The sequence below is a fragment of the Gekko japonicus genome, unplaced genomic scaffold (genome assembly GCF_001447785.1).
Source record: "Gekko japonicus isolate JY-2015 unplaced genomic scaffold, Gekko_japonicus_V1.1 scaffold21, whole genome shotgun sequence".
NCBI classification, from domain to species: domain Eukaryota; kingdom Metazoa; phylum Chordata; class Lepidosauria; order Squamata; family Gekkonidae; genus Gekko; species Gekko japonicus.
In genome coordinates this window covers 842,752-856,663 of record NW_015173122.1, presented here as the reverse complement: position 1 = coordinate 856,663, position 13,912 = coordinate 842,752, and the positions used below count along the sequence as shown (strand labels likewise).

Genomic DNA, 13,912 nt, shown 5'->3' with positions numbered 1-13,912 from the left:
GATGTCTTAAAGGGAAGGAGCCAGCTTTTGTCACCGGAAACATTTCTTAACTCGTCGCAAAACGCGTCCCTCAGTTTCGAGAGCATCGTAGACGGGGAACAGGAATGCGAAATACAAATTTAAAAATAAGTAACGCACTTTTTCTTTTTTACCCGGAACTAATAAAAAGCCTTCCGGCGCTCAGATGACGATAGAGGCGGGACAAAAACTAAGCCCGCCGCTATTGTGGCCGATTAGCCAATTACCATTCCTTATCTCGTATCATTGGCAGTGGATTGGTCAGTCCCTCGCTCTCTCCGCTCGTCCGCATCCGGGTGCCCGCGCTTGCGCAGTGGCCGCGATGTGCGTCTAGAGTGGCGGAGGTACCGCCATTGGAGCTTTTCTGCGGCGGATGACTGCAGTCTGAGGGCGAGGAAAAGCGGGCGGCTGAGGGACAGGTATGGGCGGGGGGATGGATTAAGGCCTCCCGCAAACACCGAAGGTCCGAAGCTTGGCCTTTCCCCTTTGGTCTCTGTCGTGCTTTTACTCGGCTTTCCGCCGCCTGGGCCTGCGACGCCGCTCACCGACTTTTGGGGACCGAGCGGACAGGCGGTGGAGGCAGGAGTCGGCTGTTACTTCGTGACCAAAGCAAAACTAACGGGGAGAAAAGAGTCTCTTTCTGCCGCTTGCTTCCCGTGCATTGTGTGTGTGGGGGAGGCGTTCCCAACCGCGACTGGTAGTTGGCGATGTTCGCATGTGCGAACCAGCTGAAATGAATCGCCTTCTTTAAATACGAAAGCAGTCAGTTACCTAACACGCTTGTGTTATGCGTATTGTTGAGGAGGTCGAGTGTGGGCTTCTTCATAGTAGACTAAGAAAGGGAGGGAGCTGAACTTGTTTATTGACATTATTTATAATTTCCTTTTTCTGTCTGGGACTGAAGGCGGAATCCCCAGAAAAGTCAATGCAGTCAATAGGGTGGGACGTCTAATATGCGGTGCAATAGGATCTGCCTTGTAGAAATTTAGAAACCAACCAGAGGTGAAATGCAGCAGAAGTATTAGCATGACTCAGGAAACGAATGCAGAAGTTACATAGCAGAAACGTATTTAGAGCAGCAGATAGTACAAGCTGTACGGAGCAGTATAGATTGTGGTCCCTAACCCTTTACCGTAGTGCAGCCCTATTTCCTGTGCAAACAACTATCTTAATTATTCAGTTCTGCATCATTAGGGAGGCCGTTCCACAAGTTGGGGGCCACAGCAAAGAATGCATGTGTATGAGCAGTTGTTCATTTACATATTTGCAGGTTGGCACCTGCAGGAGGCCCTGCTCAGATGAGCAAAGCTGTTATGGCAGAGCGCAGAAAGAGAAACAGTCCCACAGATATGAGAGACCAAGCCCATGAAGGGCTTTGCATGTGATAAGCTAATACCTTAAATTGAGCCTGGTAACTGGTGGTCAAACAGTGGAGTGACTGCAGAATGGGAATAATATGCATGCTTCGCCTAGTACCTCATAATAACTGAGCTGTGTCACTTGTACCAACTGGAGTTTCTCAAATGATTTTGAGGGGAGACATATGTAGAATCCATTACAATAGTCTAGTGTTGATGTTACTGTGGTGTGGATTGAGGTTGCCAAATTGCCTGCATTAAGATAGGGGGGGCTTTCTTCTGGGCTAGCCTGAGTTAGAAGAAGGTACTTTTTTGCAGCTCCATTGTTTCTTTGATAATAATGTTGGGTCCAGTATAGCTCCATGGTTGTTAACTAAGTCAGCAGGGGTCAGGGGAACCCTACTAAAAAGGGGGAGTATAATGTCTTTCAAGTTCTCCACCTTCGCAACCAATATTACCTCTGGCTTTTCAGGGTTTAGTTTCAGTTTATTCACTCATAGTTATTTAACCACAGCAATCAGGTAGTGATTCAAGTCCTCTACCACATCACCAGGAGAGATTTGGTAAGGATATAAATAGCTGAGTATCATCTGCATGTTTATGAAAACCAACCTCGTGTCGAAACTATGAATGGTTTGGTTTAAGGTCTTTACGTAGAGATTGAAGAGTGTGGAGTACAGGAGAGTGCCCAATGGATAGGTCCCACACTGATGATAACAGGTTTGTGGTTTGTAATTTGCCTTTAGGACTGGGCTCCTGTGTGATCACTTTACAGGAAAAATGGAGTTGTTGAGAAGTGCAAACATTTCTAAAAATTATACAGGCTGCGGTCACACGGAACATTAGCCACGCAAGAGAGACGGAAGACAGGTGGATTTTCCGGGCGCGATCTCACCGGCACATCTGGGAAGCGTAGCGCTTCCGTGGCACAACCAAGGCTTCCCGCCGAAAACACGCAGCAAAAAACTAGTACCTCGGAGGTACTAGTTTCCGGAAACCACGGGGCAAGGGCGGGCGTCTGATCGTGTTTCCGGTGGCATCTGGCGCCCGCCCATGTCCCCTTGCGAAAAAGGTTCCCCCCCCCCCCCAAGTCTCCGTGGATGCGCACATGCACCCAACGGAGCATGCGCATTCGTCGTGTACACAAAAAAAGAAAACCAGTTTGCCGCACCGTGCGCTTCTTTGTTGCGCGCAGGCGTGTCCTGTGATCGGCACCTCTCCCTTCCCATGGAACCTCCACAGAACCTCCACAGGAGGTCTGATCTCTTAACCGCGCATTAGTTTGCCCTGGGGCAAACAGCCACGCTTCCCCCCCGCAGTTTCCTGCCCGTGTGACCGGAGGCACAAATGTACAGTTATTCTGTTAAACACATGCTGCTACCTTTGCTTCGATTTTGGATTCCACCTTGCCCTTCCAGGAGATTGGACTGTGGACATTGCCATACTGTGGTCTGCCTTAAGTCCCTTGTGTCGCTGTGGGTTCTTACGCTGGTGTCTGTTTTCTCTTTCCAGCCCTGTTCCCTTGCTATGGCAGGTGTGTTCCCGTTCCGGGGGCCCTGCCCCCCAATGCCTGCTCCCTTGACCCCACTCCCTGACTATATGTCTGAAGAAAAACTTCAGGAGAAAGGTATGATCTGGGGGTGGGATGTTGAACTGTTGTTTACTTGCTAGCATCCTAGACGTGTTAGTGTGAGACTAGCTAGGGGATGTGCGGATTGGTTATCCTCCTGTGAGCTCTGACTCTTTGGGTGATAAGAACATAAGAGAAGCCATGTTGGATCAGGCTAATGGCCCATCCAGTTCAACAAAACTCAGGTGCCATCAGGAGGTCCAGAAACTTCTCCCACTGCTGTCCCCTAAGCACCGAGAATATAGAGCATCACTGCCCCAGACCTAGTGTTCCATCTATACCTTGTGCATAGTCTTGCTCCATATGTTGATCCAATCCCTTTTTGAACCTCCTTATGCTTGTAGTTGCCACCACTTCTTGTGGTAGTGAATTCTCCATGTTAATTATGACTCAGGAGGAATGTCAGTGGTAAAGCACCTGTTCTCCAAGAACAAGGTTCCAGGTTCAATCTCTGTCATGACCAGATGTTGGGAAAGATCTTGGAGAGCCATTGCCAGCCAAACTAAACAGTGCAGAATTAGGTGGACATGTGGTTATTAGCAGCTTGTATATGGCATCTTCTGTTTTTTCAGCCCGCAAGTGGCAGCAGCTGCAGGCCAAGCGCTATGCTGAGAAGCGGAAGTTTGGCTTTGTGGATGCCCAGAAGGAAGACATGCCCCCTGAGCATGTGAGGAAGATCATCCGTGACCATGGTGACATGACCAACAGAAAATTCCGGCATGACAAGCGGGTTTATTTGGGGTGAGAAAAGGGAAATGTAGCATTACATTGCATTTTTTTGGGATGTATCTTGCATTGCTTATGTTGGGGCAGAATGTTGGCTTGGCTGAGGGAGTTCTGGCTGAAACCTGGCATCTGAAAACTGCTACATGTGGAACGCAAGCTGAGATGCAGAATTAGGTAACAATACAGTGTGTAGGGGGGGGAAACCCTAATCCTCTGCAGTACTTTCATGCTGCACCTAGTGAGAAGTACGTGTCTTTTTTTTTTTAAATAAGGGACTTGAGTGGTAAGAAGCTGAGGTGTGAATGCTCTAGAAACATGAAGGAAAAATAAGGGATCACGGTGTGAAATATAAACCAGAAACACAATGCACTGTGATAAAAAATACATTAAGAATTATTTACTATGCTGAAGATTGAACAAGTAGCAAACAGATGTCTACAGGAGTTACAAAATATGGCCAAATAGTAAGTAGCCAAAACATTAACAATGTTTACAGTAGCAGGACAATAGGTTTGCAGTAATAGGAATGGGACTCTGGATGTAATCCTGTTTTGAAAATCTTTGTCAGGTGAATTGTTATTGATTATTACAAACTCCTTATTGTTGGTCACGTTTTTGTCTCCAGTGTGTGGGTCTTCCAGAAAAACTTGAAATGGGAATATTAAATTGAACTGAGCTTCGCATTTTTCGAGAGAGAACATATAAACAAAAAAGAGAACATATAAACAAAAATTTGAGCTTGTTTGTGTGTGTCAAATCAAAACCAGACCAGATAAATTCGTAACTTTTTTGAATTAATCGTTTGGTGGTCTCATTTCAGTTTACAAATCAGTAAAACATATATGCACTCTTCCACGCTATTCCTAGGGATGATAACCTGAAAAACATTATTTGCAACTTTGAAAATGCCAGGCTTGCCTATTGGAATTCTATTGGTAGTGGCATCCTTTCATTGTTAGTTTTCTGAAACAATGAATAGTTAGAAATGGAAAATATTCTGCAGAAAAATAAAGCAGTGGAGAAATTTACAGCAATGAATGGATGCCACCCCACATCTCTGGTCCTTCCTCTGTGTCAGAAATCTCTCCTGTTGGTTCTGACCATGTGACACCTAACCTTCTTTTAATCCCCAAACTGGCTTTATACTTGCTCCTGGATGCAGTATGATCCAAGCAGATCATATTCATGGAGATATTGCAAATGTAGCCCTTATCACTATGTGCCGTTTGTACACGTGTGTTAGTCATGTTTCCCATGTGAAGGAGTCATGTCCCAGATCCACGGGGAGGTAAGAAAAGCTTTCCTCCGTTTTACCTTATTCCTGTTCTACCAGGAGCTGTTAATATAGATTTTAACACTTTTGTTGGAAGAAAGTAGTCCAAATATGGATTTAAACCACCACACTTACTTTAGGGATCTCTGACAAAGTGATAGGGCCAAGCTTGGAGTGGAACAGTGTGGTTCTCATGACTCTTGTTGGGTCTGCTTCAGATAATGGGCACACATAAAGCTCTAGGCATCTGGTTAGTGTTCATACATCACCAGTGTGAGTTGGGGAGGGGCTGTGGTGCAGTGGAAGAATCGAACCCGTGTCTCCAGATTAGAGCCCGCTGCTCTTAACTACACCACACTGGCTCTCTTCAACTCCAGGGTCATAAGAGCATCACTTGCCCCAGAGCCCCTATCTATACTGTGTGGCATAAGAACATAAGAGACGCCAATGTTGGATCAGGCCAAAGGCCCATCCAGTCCAACACTCTGTGTCACACAGTGGCCAGAAATACCAGGTGCCATCAGGAGGTCCACCAGTGGGGCCAGGACATTAGAAGCCATCCCACTGTTGACCCCCCCCCCCCCAAGCACCAAGAAGACAGAGCCTCAGTGCATTTTACTGACAGTCAAGAGATTTAACACTTCCAGAAATGCTGATGAGCGTGGAAGGATATAGCACAGAAGAAAGCAGAAAAACTGAAACACGCAATATTAAGTTGATATCATCTAAACTTATTTTAGTGCTTTAAGAACATAAAAGGCAGTATGTATAACTTGGGTAACACATCTAAGGTCTCATGGGACAAAATTTTATTCCAGCAGAAACCTCCTTGGATCAGAGCCTACTTCATCAGATGCACGAGATGGGTCCTCACTAAGCAACCATTTATATAAAAGTTTACGAGGGGGAGCAAACAGAAGAATCAAGGGACTATGAAATGCAAGAATTACAGGGTGAAATTCTTGGCGGCAACCCTCCAAGGTCTCAGGCAGAGGTCTTTCACATCACCTATCACCTAGCTCTCTTCACTGAAGATACTGGGGATTGAACCTGGGACCATCTGCATGAAAAGCAGAAATCCTCTACTCTTCCCCATGAAGGCTGCTGGGTGACTTGGGCAAGTCACAGCTCTCCCTGAACTCTCTCAGCCCCACCTACCTCACAAGGTGCCTGTTGTGGGGAGAGGAAGGGAAGGCCACTTTGAGACTCCTTAGGGTAGAGAAAAGCAGGGTGTCAAAACCAGTTCTTCTTGAAATTGCTTCTCTGCCAGTCCTGAAAGTGCAGCTCATGGTGGTAGTGTGTGTTGCATCAAGTGCAAAACTGTGACTAGCTTAGGTGTTGGCAACCCATGGTAACAGACCTTCTTCCTTACAACCCTCCAGTGCTCTGAAATACATGCCTCATGCAGTCCTGAAGCTTCTGGAGAACATGCCGATGCCCTGGGAGCAGATCCGGGATGTGCCTGTCCTGTACCACATCACCGGTGCCATCTCCTTTGTGAACGAGATACCGTGGGTGATTGAGCCGGTGTACATTGCCCAGTGGGGGTAAGTGAGCTTCCCTGCTTGTTCTGGGGCCTGAACTCCACCCACAAAGTGGGGGCAGTGCTTGATGCTTGGCGATTCATTCCAGGTCCATGTGGATCATGATGAGGCGAGAGAAGAGGGACCGCCGCCACTTCAAGCGCATGCGCTTTCCACCCTTCGACGATGAGGAGCCGCCTCTTGACTATGCTGACAACATTCTGGATGTGGAGCCCCTTGAGGCCATCCAGCTGGAGCTGGACCCTGAGGAGGATGCCCCAGTGCTGGATTGGTTTTATGACCACCAGCCTCTGAAGGACAACCGCAAGTGGGTATTCAATGATGATTTGCTGGTGGGAGAAGAACCCTACAGGCCTCCATACTTGGGGAAAACAGCCTAAACAAGGCCTGTGTGTGGGTAAAGAAATACTGATGGGTGGATCTTTGTCCCCGCTTCTGCAGGTACGTCAATGGCTCCACCTACCAACGCTGGCAGTTCACCCTCCCTATGATGTCCACACTCTACCGCCTAGCCAACCAGCTCCTCACAGACCTAGTGGATGACAACTACTTTTACCTCTTTGACCTGAAGGCCTTCTTCACGTCCAAGGCACTCAACATGGCCATTCCAGGGGGACCCAAGTTTGAACCTTTGGTCCGAGACATTAACCTACAGTAAGTGTTGTGGCTGCCTAACTAACCTAGGCTATAGCTTAAGCTTGTCAGAGCTGGGACGCTAAGCAGGGTCAGCCAATACTTTGATGGAAGACCACCAAGGAAGTTGCTGTGCGGAGGAAGGCAAAATGGCAAGTCGTGTCTGCTCTGGCTTGCCTTGAAAAGCCCCTTTTGGGAACTTCATGGGGTTGCCATAAGTTGATTGTAACTTGACAGAACTTAATTGTTATGGGGTGGGCTATGAGTGAGGACCGTGAGGCTTAGCCTGGTACTCTAGGAGCCAGGATGCATGTATATAAGACCTCTTCTAAGGGGATCTGGTTGGCATCCCTCCCTGGACCGTTGCTGAGTAAGTACAGGAGGCGGAGAAGTAAGGCCACAGGGGCAGTCCTCTAAGCTGAGGTAGTGTTCCCTCAAAGCTGAGGCAGTGTGAGCTACCTCACAGTTTTTTTAGCCTCCAGTTCACATTTTTGTCTTAGCTCGGGAAGGATGGCTTCAGAGCAAACTCATTTATGCAGTAGCCAAATCACTTGCTCACAACTTTAATGCCAGTAGCTTGGCATGCGTGTGTCATGCTTGCCATGTAGGTTCTATCCAGTTTTCATTCCTCGCTCATGTGCTTGGCCCCCAGGCACTGGCTGAGAAGCATTGTGCTGCCCACCCACCTTTCGGTACTGAGATGAATTTCCCCTGGAGAAGGTTAGAATCCTGAAGTTAGATTGAGGAGCCATGAGTAAAGAAGGCCAAGGTTTGAAAGTCACCTGAGTGAACTGAGGCTAGTGTGTCTGTCTCTCTCCCTCTCTCTCCCCCTCCCCCCTCCCTCTCCCTCTCCCCCTCTCCCCCTCTTTTAAGATTAGTACCTGGGAGCAATGCTCCCTCTAAGCTGTGGAGTCTTATGAGCAAAAATTCAACTTTGTGAGTTACTGGCATTAAAGTTGTGAGCGAGCAATTTGGCTACTGCGTAAATCAGTTTGCTTTGGAGCCATCCTTCCTTAGCTAGGACAAAAACGTGTGAGCCGGAGGCTAAAAAACTGTGAGCTAGCTCACACTAATTCAGTTTAGAGGGACCACTGCCTGGAAGTTACGCTTCTGATCTGTCTGCCTAATAGTCTTTCTCTCTCTCACTGATTCAAAAAGGGATGAAGACTGGAATGAATTCAATGATATCAACAAAATCATCATCCGCCAGCCAATTAGGACTGAGTACAAGATCGCCTTCCCCTACCTGTACAACAACCTCCCCCACCATGTCCACCTCACCTGGTAAGATCTATCAGTATATTTATTTGGGTTTATAATATCAGCCTATCTCATACATACCAACCAAGTCCAAAACAAGATTACATATAAGATCCTATAACAACACTTATCTTTACCATCAGCACAGAGTAATAAACAAGTCAAGTTACATTTACATGCATATTTTGAACTTATCTTCAATTTAAATATCTCATCTGTGTTGAGTAAAACCTACTGTTACAATTTTCTTAAAGTTTACTTACTAACTTTTCAGAAATCTATTACAAAATTCCTATCCATAATATAGAACCTTCAAACTTAACTTTATACATAACTATATCCCTCCTCCAGTAAACTGCTGACTCTTTGTTTCCAATATGAGAACAGGGTTTAATATTTAACTTATTTTTAAATTCAATTTATTTTAATACACTTTTTACTTTTCTATCAATCTTTACACTCTTAAAATTCATTAAACATCTCCTGAGTGCCCTTGTAACGTATTTAACTAAGATCTGAGGGGGCTTGGCTGGGCTGGGCTGGGCTGGGCTGGTACAGCACATGAGGCAACCTGCCTAATGTCATGTACTTTACAGGTATCACACACCAAATGTGGTCTTTATCAAGACTGAGGATCCAGACCTGCCAGCGTTCTACTTTGACCCGCTCATCAACCCCATTTCGCACAGACACTCTGTTAAGGTGGGATAATTTGTGAAAGGCTTCTTGTGTAAGCCGCCCTGAGCCTGCCTCGGCAGGGAGGGTGGGGTACAAATGTGAAGAAATAAATAAATAAGGGTCTGATGAATGAGAAGAGGCAGGAGGGGAATTGCTCTTTCACTGATTAAATTAATTAGCTGTGCCGGCTGCAACATGTTACGTGCAGATGCCGTTTTTTAAAGTGGGGGAGGACCGACCTGAATTGTAAGTCGTTTCTCTTCAGTAGCTGCCCACTGTGTTTATTATGGTCTTCAGTTGTGTGTGTGCAAATGTGGTTTAAACCAAGGAGACGGCAATAAAAATCCTCAGTCCCTCTTCCAGGCTCCCTGTGTTTGGAAGTGGGGTGTCACTGACCATGTGGGTATCCCGTTGCAGAGCCAAGAACCTCTCCCCGATGATGATGAAGAATTTGAGCTGCCGGAATTCTTGGAGCCCTTCCTGAAGGACACACCACTCTACACAGACAACACAGCCAATGGCATTGCGCTCTTGTGGGCACCTCGGCCTTTCAACCTGCGCTCTGGCCGAACCCGACGGGCTCTCGACATCCCTCTAGTCAAGAACTGGTAAAGATGCTTTAGTAGGGAGGGCGGGAGATCTTGCACATCAGCGGTGGTGGTTTCTTAGCACTGAGCTGGGTGCAGACGTGTGGCAGGCACAGCTCTCACCGAGTCTTGCTTGGCCTGTTGTGTTTTTTGGAGACACCGCCACAAGCGTAATTTCTCCCTGGTCAGGACCGCTGACTGAAGATGCTGGAATAAGGACAGCACCAAGGTGCTGTTCTTGTACGGTTCTGCCTTTTCTTCAGCTGTGACCTTCCCAGAACCCTCTCAGCTCCCCTTCCAGGTCACAGGCTTCTTCCTTTAGAGAGCTCTTCCTGTTGCCTCAACTGGCAACCAGTAAACCTTCCCACTTTCTGAGTAACTTGCTGGCTGACTTCAGCTCTTCCTTCCCAGACTCCTAAGTGGGTTAAGAGCCGGCCTTTTATAATTTGCTGCCGGGTTCTTCATCAAAGCTTACTATGTTGCAGGGTCTCATCTCATTGGTTCTATACCAAAGCCAATAAGAGTGGTTAAACTGTCAGTGACCAAACAATCATAAATTGATTTGAAGTCTTAGAGGATTTTGCAGTGCCCTAAGATTCCACCCCCACCCCACCCCCCGGTGAATCTGTCGTGTCCACTTTATTTCTTCTCTTTTTCTCTCTGTTGGCTCCTTCCATGTTCCCATCTTGATTTGGGGCAGAGAAATCAAAGCCTATATAACCCATAATTGATATCTCAGTTTTAAACCCCCTTCCCCCCATCTAATTACTTCTGTCTTTTCGGCCACCCTTCTTTTGTGAGAAGAAGGGGGGCTTTAAGAAGGGAGGGGCTTTTAAGGAAGGGGGCAGAGCCCCCAGTAGCCCCTCCCTTCTTAGCCAGCCACACGCTTCCATCATAATTTTACAACTTTTAGTAGCAACCATTACCTTTTAATGCAGAAGAGCTATTTATACTCTATGTATTTTTAACCTCCCATACAGATTTTAGCTGTTTCTCCGGAACCTCTGAAGCATTTTCATATTCTCACAATGCTGGGGCAGGGGCACTGTTGGTTTCCCTTTGTTGGTTTCTGTTGTCACAAACATTTATATTCTGAATTTCTTGTAAACAACTGAAATGCTAATTCTATCACTGTATAAGCCTTCCAAAGTTCCCATTGGCTTGTGGTGTTGCAGAAGTGTTATACTTTATACTACCCTTGTCCTCAGGTACCGGGAGCATTGCCCTGCTGGGCAGCCTGTCAAAGTCCGGGTCTCCTATCAGAAGCTGCTGAAGTACTATGTCCTGAATGCGCTCAAGCATCGGCCCCCCAAGGCTCAGAAGAAGCGGTGAGTGGTGGTCTTCTTCCCTTGGCCTAGTTCCCAGGCAGAAAGCCAGCGACAGGGCTTGACCCCCTCTGTCCTCCCGTTTTCAGGTATCTCTTCCGCTCCTTCAAGGCCACCAAGTTCTTCCAGTCGACCAAGCTGGACTGGGTGGAGGTGGGCCTCCAGGTCTGCCGCCAGGGCTACAACATGCTCAACTTGTTGATCCACCGCAAGAACCTCAACTATCTCCACCTGGACTACAACTTCAACCTGAAGCCTGTCAAGACTCTCACCACCAAGGTAGCTGCCACTTTCTCACTCTTGGAGTAGCTGCAAGGCCGGCTGGTGTCTGTCAGTGGCTTGGTTCAGGGCAGGCTGTGCACGTACATAACATCTACCTCATGAACGTCTCTAACCTTAAATGGATCTTGATGAGTCATTGTTAGATAGAGGAGACATGTTAGGTTGGGTGAACTCTATATCTTCCTTTCTTTGTAAGGCTGAAAGGGCTGCCCGGATGCAAGAGCTCCGGCATGCTTGGGGAGGGACCCCACAGCTCCCCGGGTAGCGCAATCCCAGGCAGGCTGTCTGGTGGTTGGTGGGAGTATTCATAAGAACATAAGGGACGCCAATGTTGGATAAGGCCAAAGGCCCATCCAGTCCAACACTCTGTATCACACAGTGGCCAGAAATACCAGTGCCATCAGGAGGTCCACCAGTGGGGCCATCTTGCAGTTCCGTCATCACATTTTGCTGCCTCTCTCCTTTGCAGGAAAGGAAGAAGTCCCGGTTTGGCAACGCTTTTCACCTGTGCCGAGAGGTGCTGCGCCTGACCAAGCTGGTGGTGGACAGCCATGTCCAGTATCGATTAGGGAACGTGGATGCTTTCCAGGTACAGTGGCAGCTGTGCTTGTAGGAGCTGGGCTAGCTGAAACGATGCAAGACAAATGTGGACAAACACGACCTAATCAGAGAACAAGTATAAAGAAAACAGTCATGAGAGTCTGACCCACAAATCAAGCAGTCAACAAGACTTGCAAAGAAAATGCTTACTATGTATCACAGTCTGAAGCACTACAACACAATAAATCAGTTCCTACAAATCATAAGAAAATCCTAGTGCAAAGGTACATCATCAACGTTGTCTCCGGATTATATAGCGTTTCAAAATTGAATCTTCCTCAGGAAAGTTTAGAGTAGTACAAAAGTTCTCTTGTTCATAAAGTGCTTTACAACAAGTCAAGAAAGATAATACGTTCAGATAGGATGCTGATCTCAGTAAATGTTCAGGCTCAAATATGCTGCTAAGCTTCTAATGGATCCTAGGCAAGTCTTGTTGACTGCTTGATTTGTGGGTCAGACCCTCATGACTGTTTTCTTTATACCTGTTAGCTGAAACGATGACCATTCTGATGCTGGAAATAGGATACTGATTTTCTTTTAAAAAAATATTTTTGGATTTTGTGTGTGTGCTCGTGATCGTACCTGGAAGTCATGGTGACCTCTGGCAATTCCTACTGGGGCATGGAGGATTTTCAGAGAAGTGGCTTGATAACTTGCCTCTGGTCTCTGGGCCCTGGTATTCTCTGGAGGTTTCCCATCCAAATACTTGCCAGGGTCAGGTCAGCCCTGCTTAGCTTCCGAGATCGGGCTTGCCTGGGCTATGCAGGTCAGGGCGAAATGGGATACTGATTTTACCTTCAATACATTCCTCTTTCTTTCTCCTCCCTCTTCCCCCCCTCCCCCCCAGCTGTCAGATGGTCTGCAGTATATCTTCGCCCATGTCGGGCAGCTGACAGGGATGTACAGGTACAAGTACAAGCTGATGAGGCAGATCCGGATGTGCAAGGACCTGAAGCACCTCATCTACTACCGTTTCAACACAGTGAGTCTGATAGGAAACCTGGCAAGGGAGGGGAGGCATCGTAATTCTCAGCTACCCCATGGTTTCAATATGCTTCCCCTCCCTCTTCTAGGGACCAGTGGGGAAGGGCCCTGGCTGTGGCTTCTGGGCTCCAGGTTGGCGTGTGTGGCTGTTCTTCATGCGAGGCATCACCCCACTGCTGGAGCGCTGGCTGGGCAACCTTCTGGCCAGGCAGTTCGAAGGTGAGCAAACAACCTTGGTTCTTGAGTCTTCGTAATCCTGATGCCCAGAAACAAGGCCTCCTTATTCAGCAGCACTCTATCTTGGTCTACCAGCTGCTGTGAGAACTACAAAGGGGGGGAGGTGTTTTTGCAAGGGCCAGAGGGAGGATTGGGATAAGATGGGGCTTGGCTTGCTCTAGTGAGGTGCTTCTTCATGTCCCTTTCTATCAGTATCCTCCAGTGAAGCACTTTGTCCTGGCTGGATAACACTTCAAGGGCACCAGGTTGCTTCAGAATATGCCCTGCACTCTCAGATGAATGGTTGGGACGTTTCTGGGACTTCCTTTGTCTTTATCTTTATTTGCTGATTTCTAGCCCACCCTCCCCCACAAGCAAGGCCCAGGGTGGGTTATCCCACTTTAAAATAATACAACAGATAATTAAAATCCAATGGCCATAACAATAATTAACATAACAGTAATAATTGATGGCACCAATTAATCAGTCCATCTCCCATCTGCTCCCGCGTAGGCTTCCCATATGTCTGCAGGCAGATGACAGCTAATACTGGGGTGGGGGGCAGACGAGAGACAGTACAGATAGAATACACCTGGGCAAGTAACTTGGGCAAGCCAATAAGATGGACAGGGAGGGTGCAAACTCAAGGCAAGCCCACAATGTAGGGGAGGCTGATACAATAGATTTCTCCCCCCCCCCCAACCATAGGTCTGGCAGAACATCTCCATCTTGCAGGCCCGGTGGAACTTTGTCTTTCAGGAGGCACCTTGTCTTTCGTTCACCCTGATCTTCTTCGTG

The 13,912-nt window shown here is 47.3% G+C and overlaps 1 protein-coding gene across 1 annotated transcript in view; it reads left to right on the top strand.

Annotated features, from left to right (window-relative positions):
- The first annotated feature begins 344 nt into the window (after nt 1-344).
- The window catches only part of PRPF8 (pre-mRNA processing factor 8), a 30,954-nt gene continuing 17,386 nt past the window's right edge, over nt 345-13,912 (top strand). The window contains exons 1-14 of the mRNA XM_015421901.1: nt 345-437; nt 2,889-3,003; nt 3,579-3,747; nt 6,388-6,552; nt 6,638-6,856; nt 6,991-7,203; nt 8,341-8,466; nt 9,039-9,144; nt 9,538-9,728; nt 10,916-11,035; nt 11,122-11,311; nt 11,784-11,903; nt 12,762-12,896; nt 12,988-13,117. Of these exons, the coding sequence (XP_015277387.1) occupies nt 2,904-3,003; nt 3,579-3,747; nt 6,388-6,552; nt 6,638-6,856; nt 6,991-7,203; nt 8,341-8,466; nt 9,039-9,144; nt 9,538-9,728; nt 10,916-11,035; nt 11,122-11,311; nt 11,784-11,903; nt 12,762-12,896; nt 12,988-13,117 (1,984 nt within the window). The 5' untranslated portion in view covers nt 345-437; nt 2,889-2,903. The remainder of the gene's footprint in view (nt 438-2,888; nt 3,004-3,578; nt 3,748-6,387; nt 6,553-6,637; nt 6,857-6,990; nt 7,204-8,340; nt 8,467-9,038; nt 9,145-9,537; nt 9,729-10,915; nt 11,036-11,121; nt 11,312-11,783; nt 11,904-12,761; nt 12,897-12,987; nt 13,118-13,912) is intronic.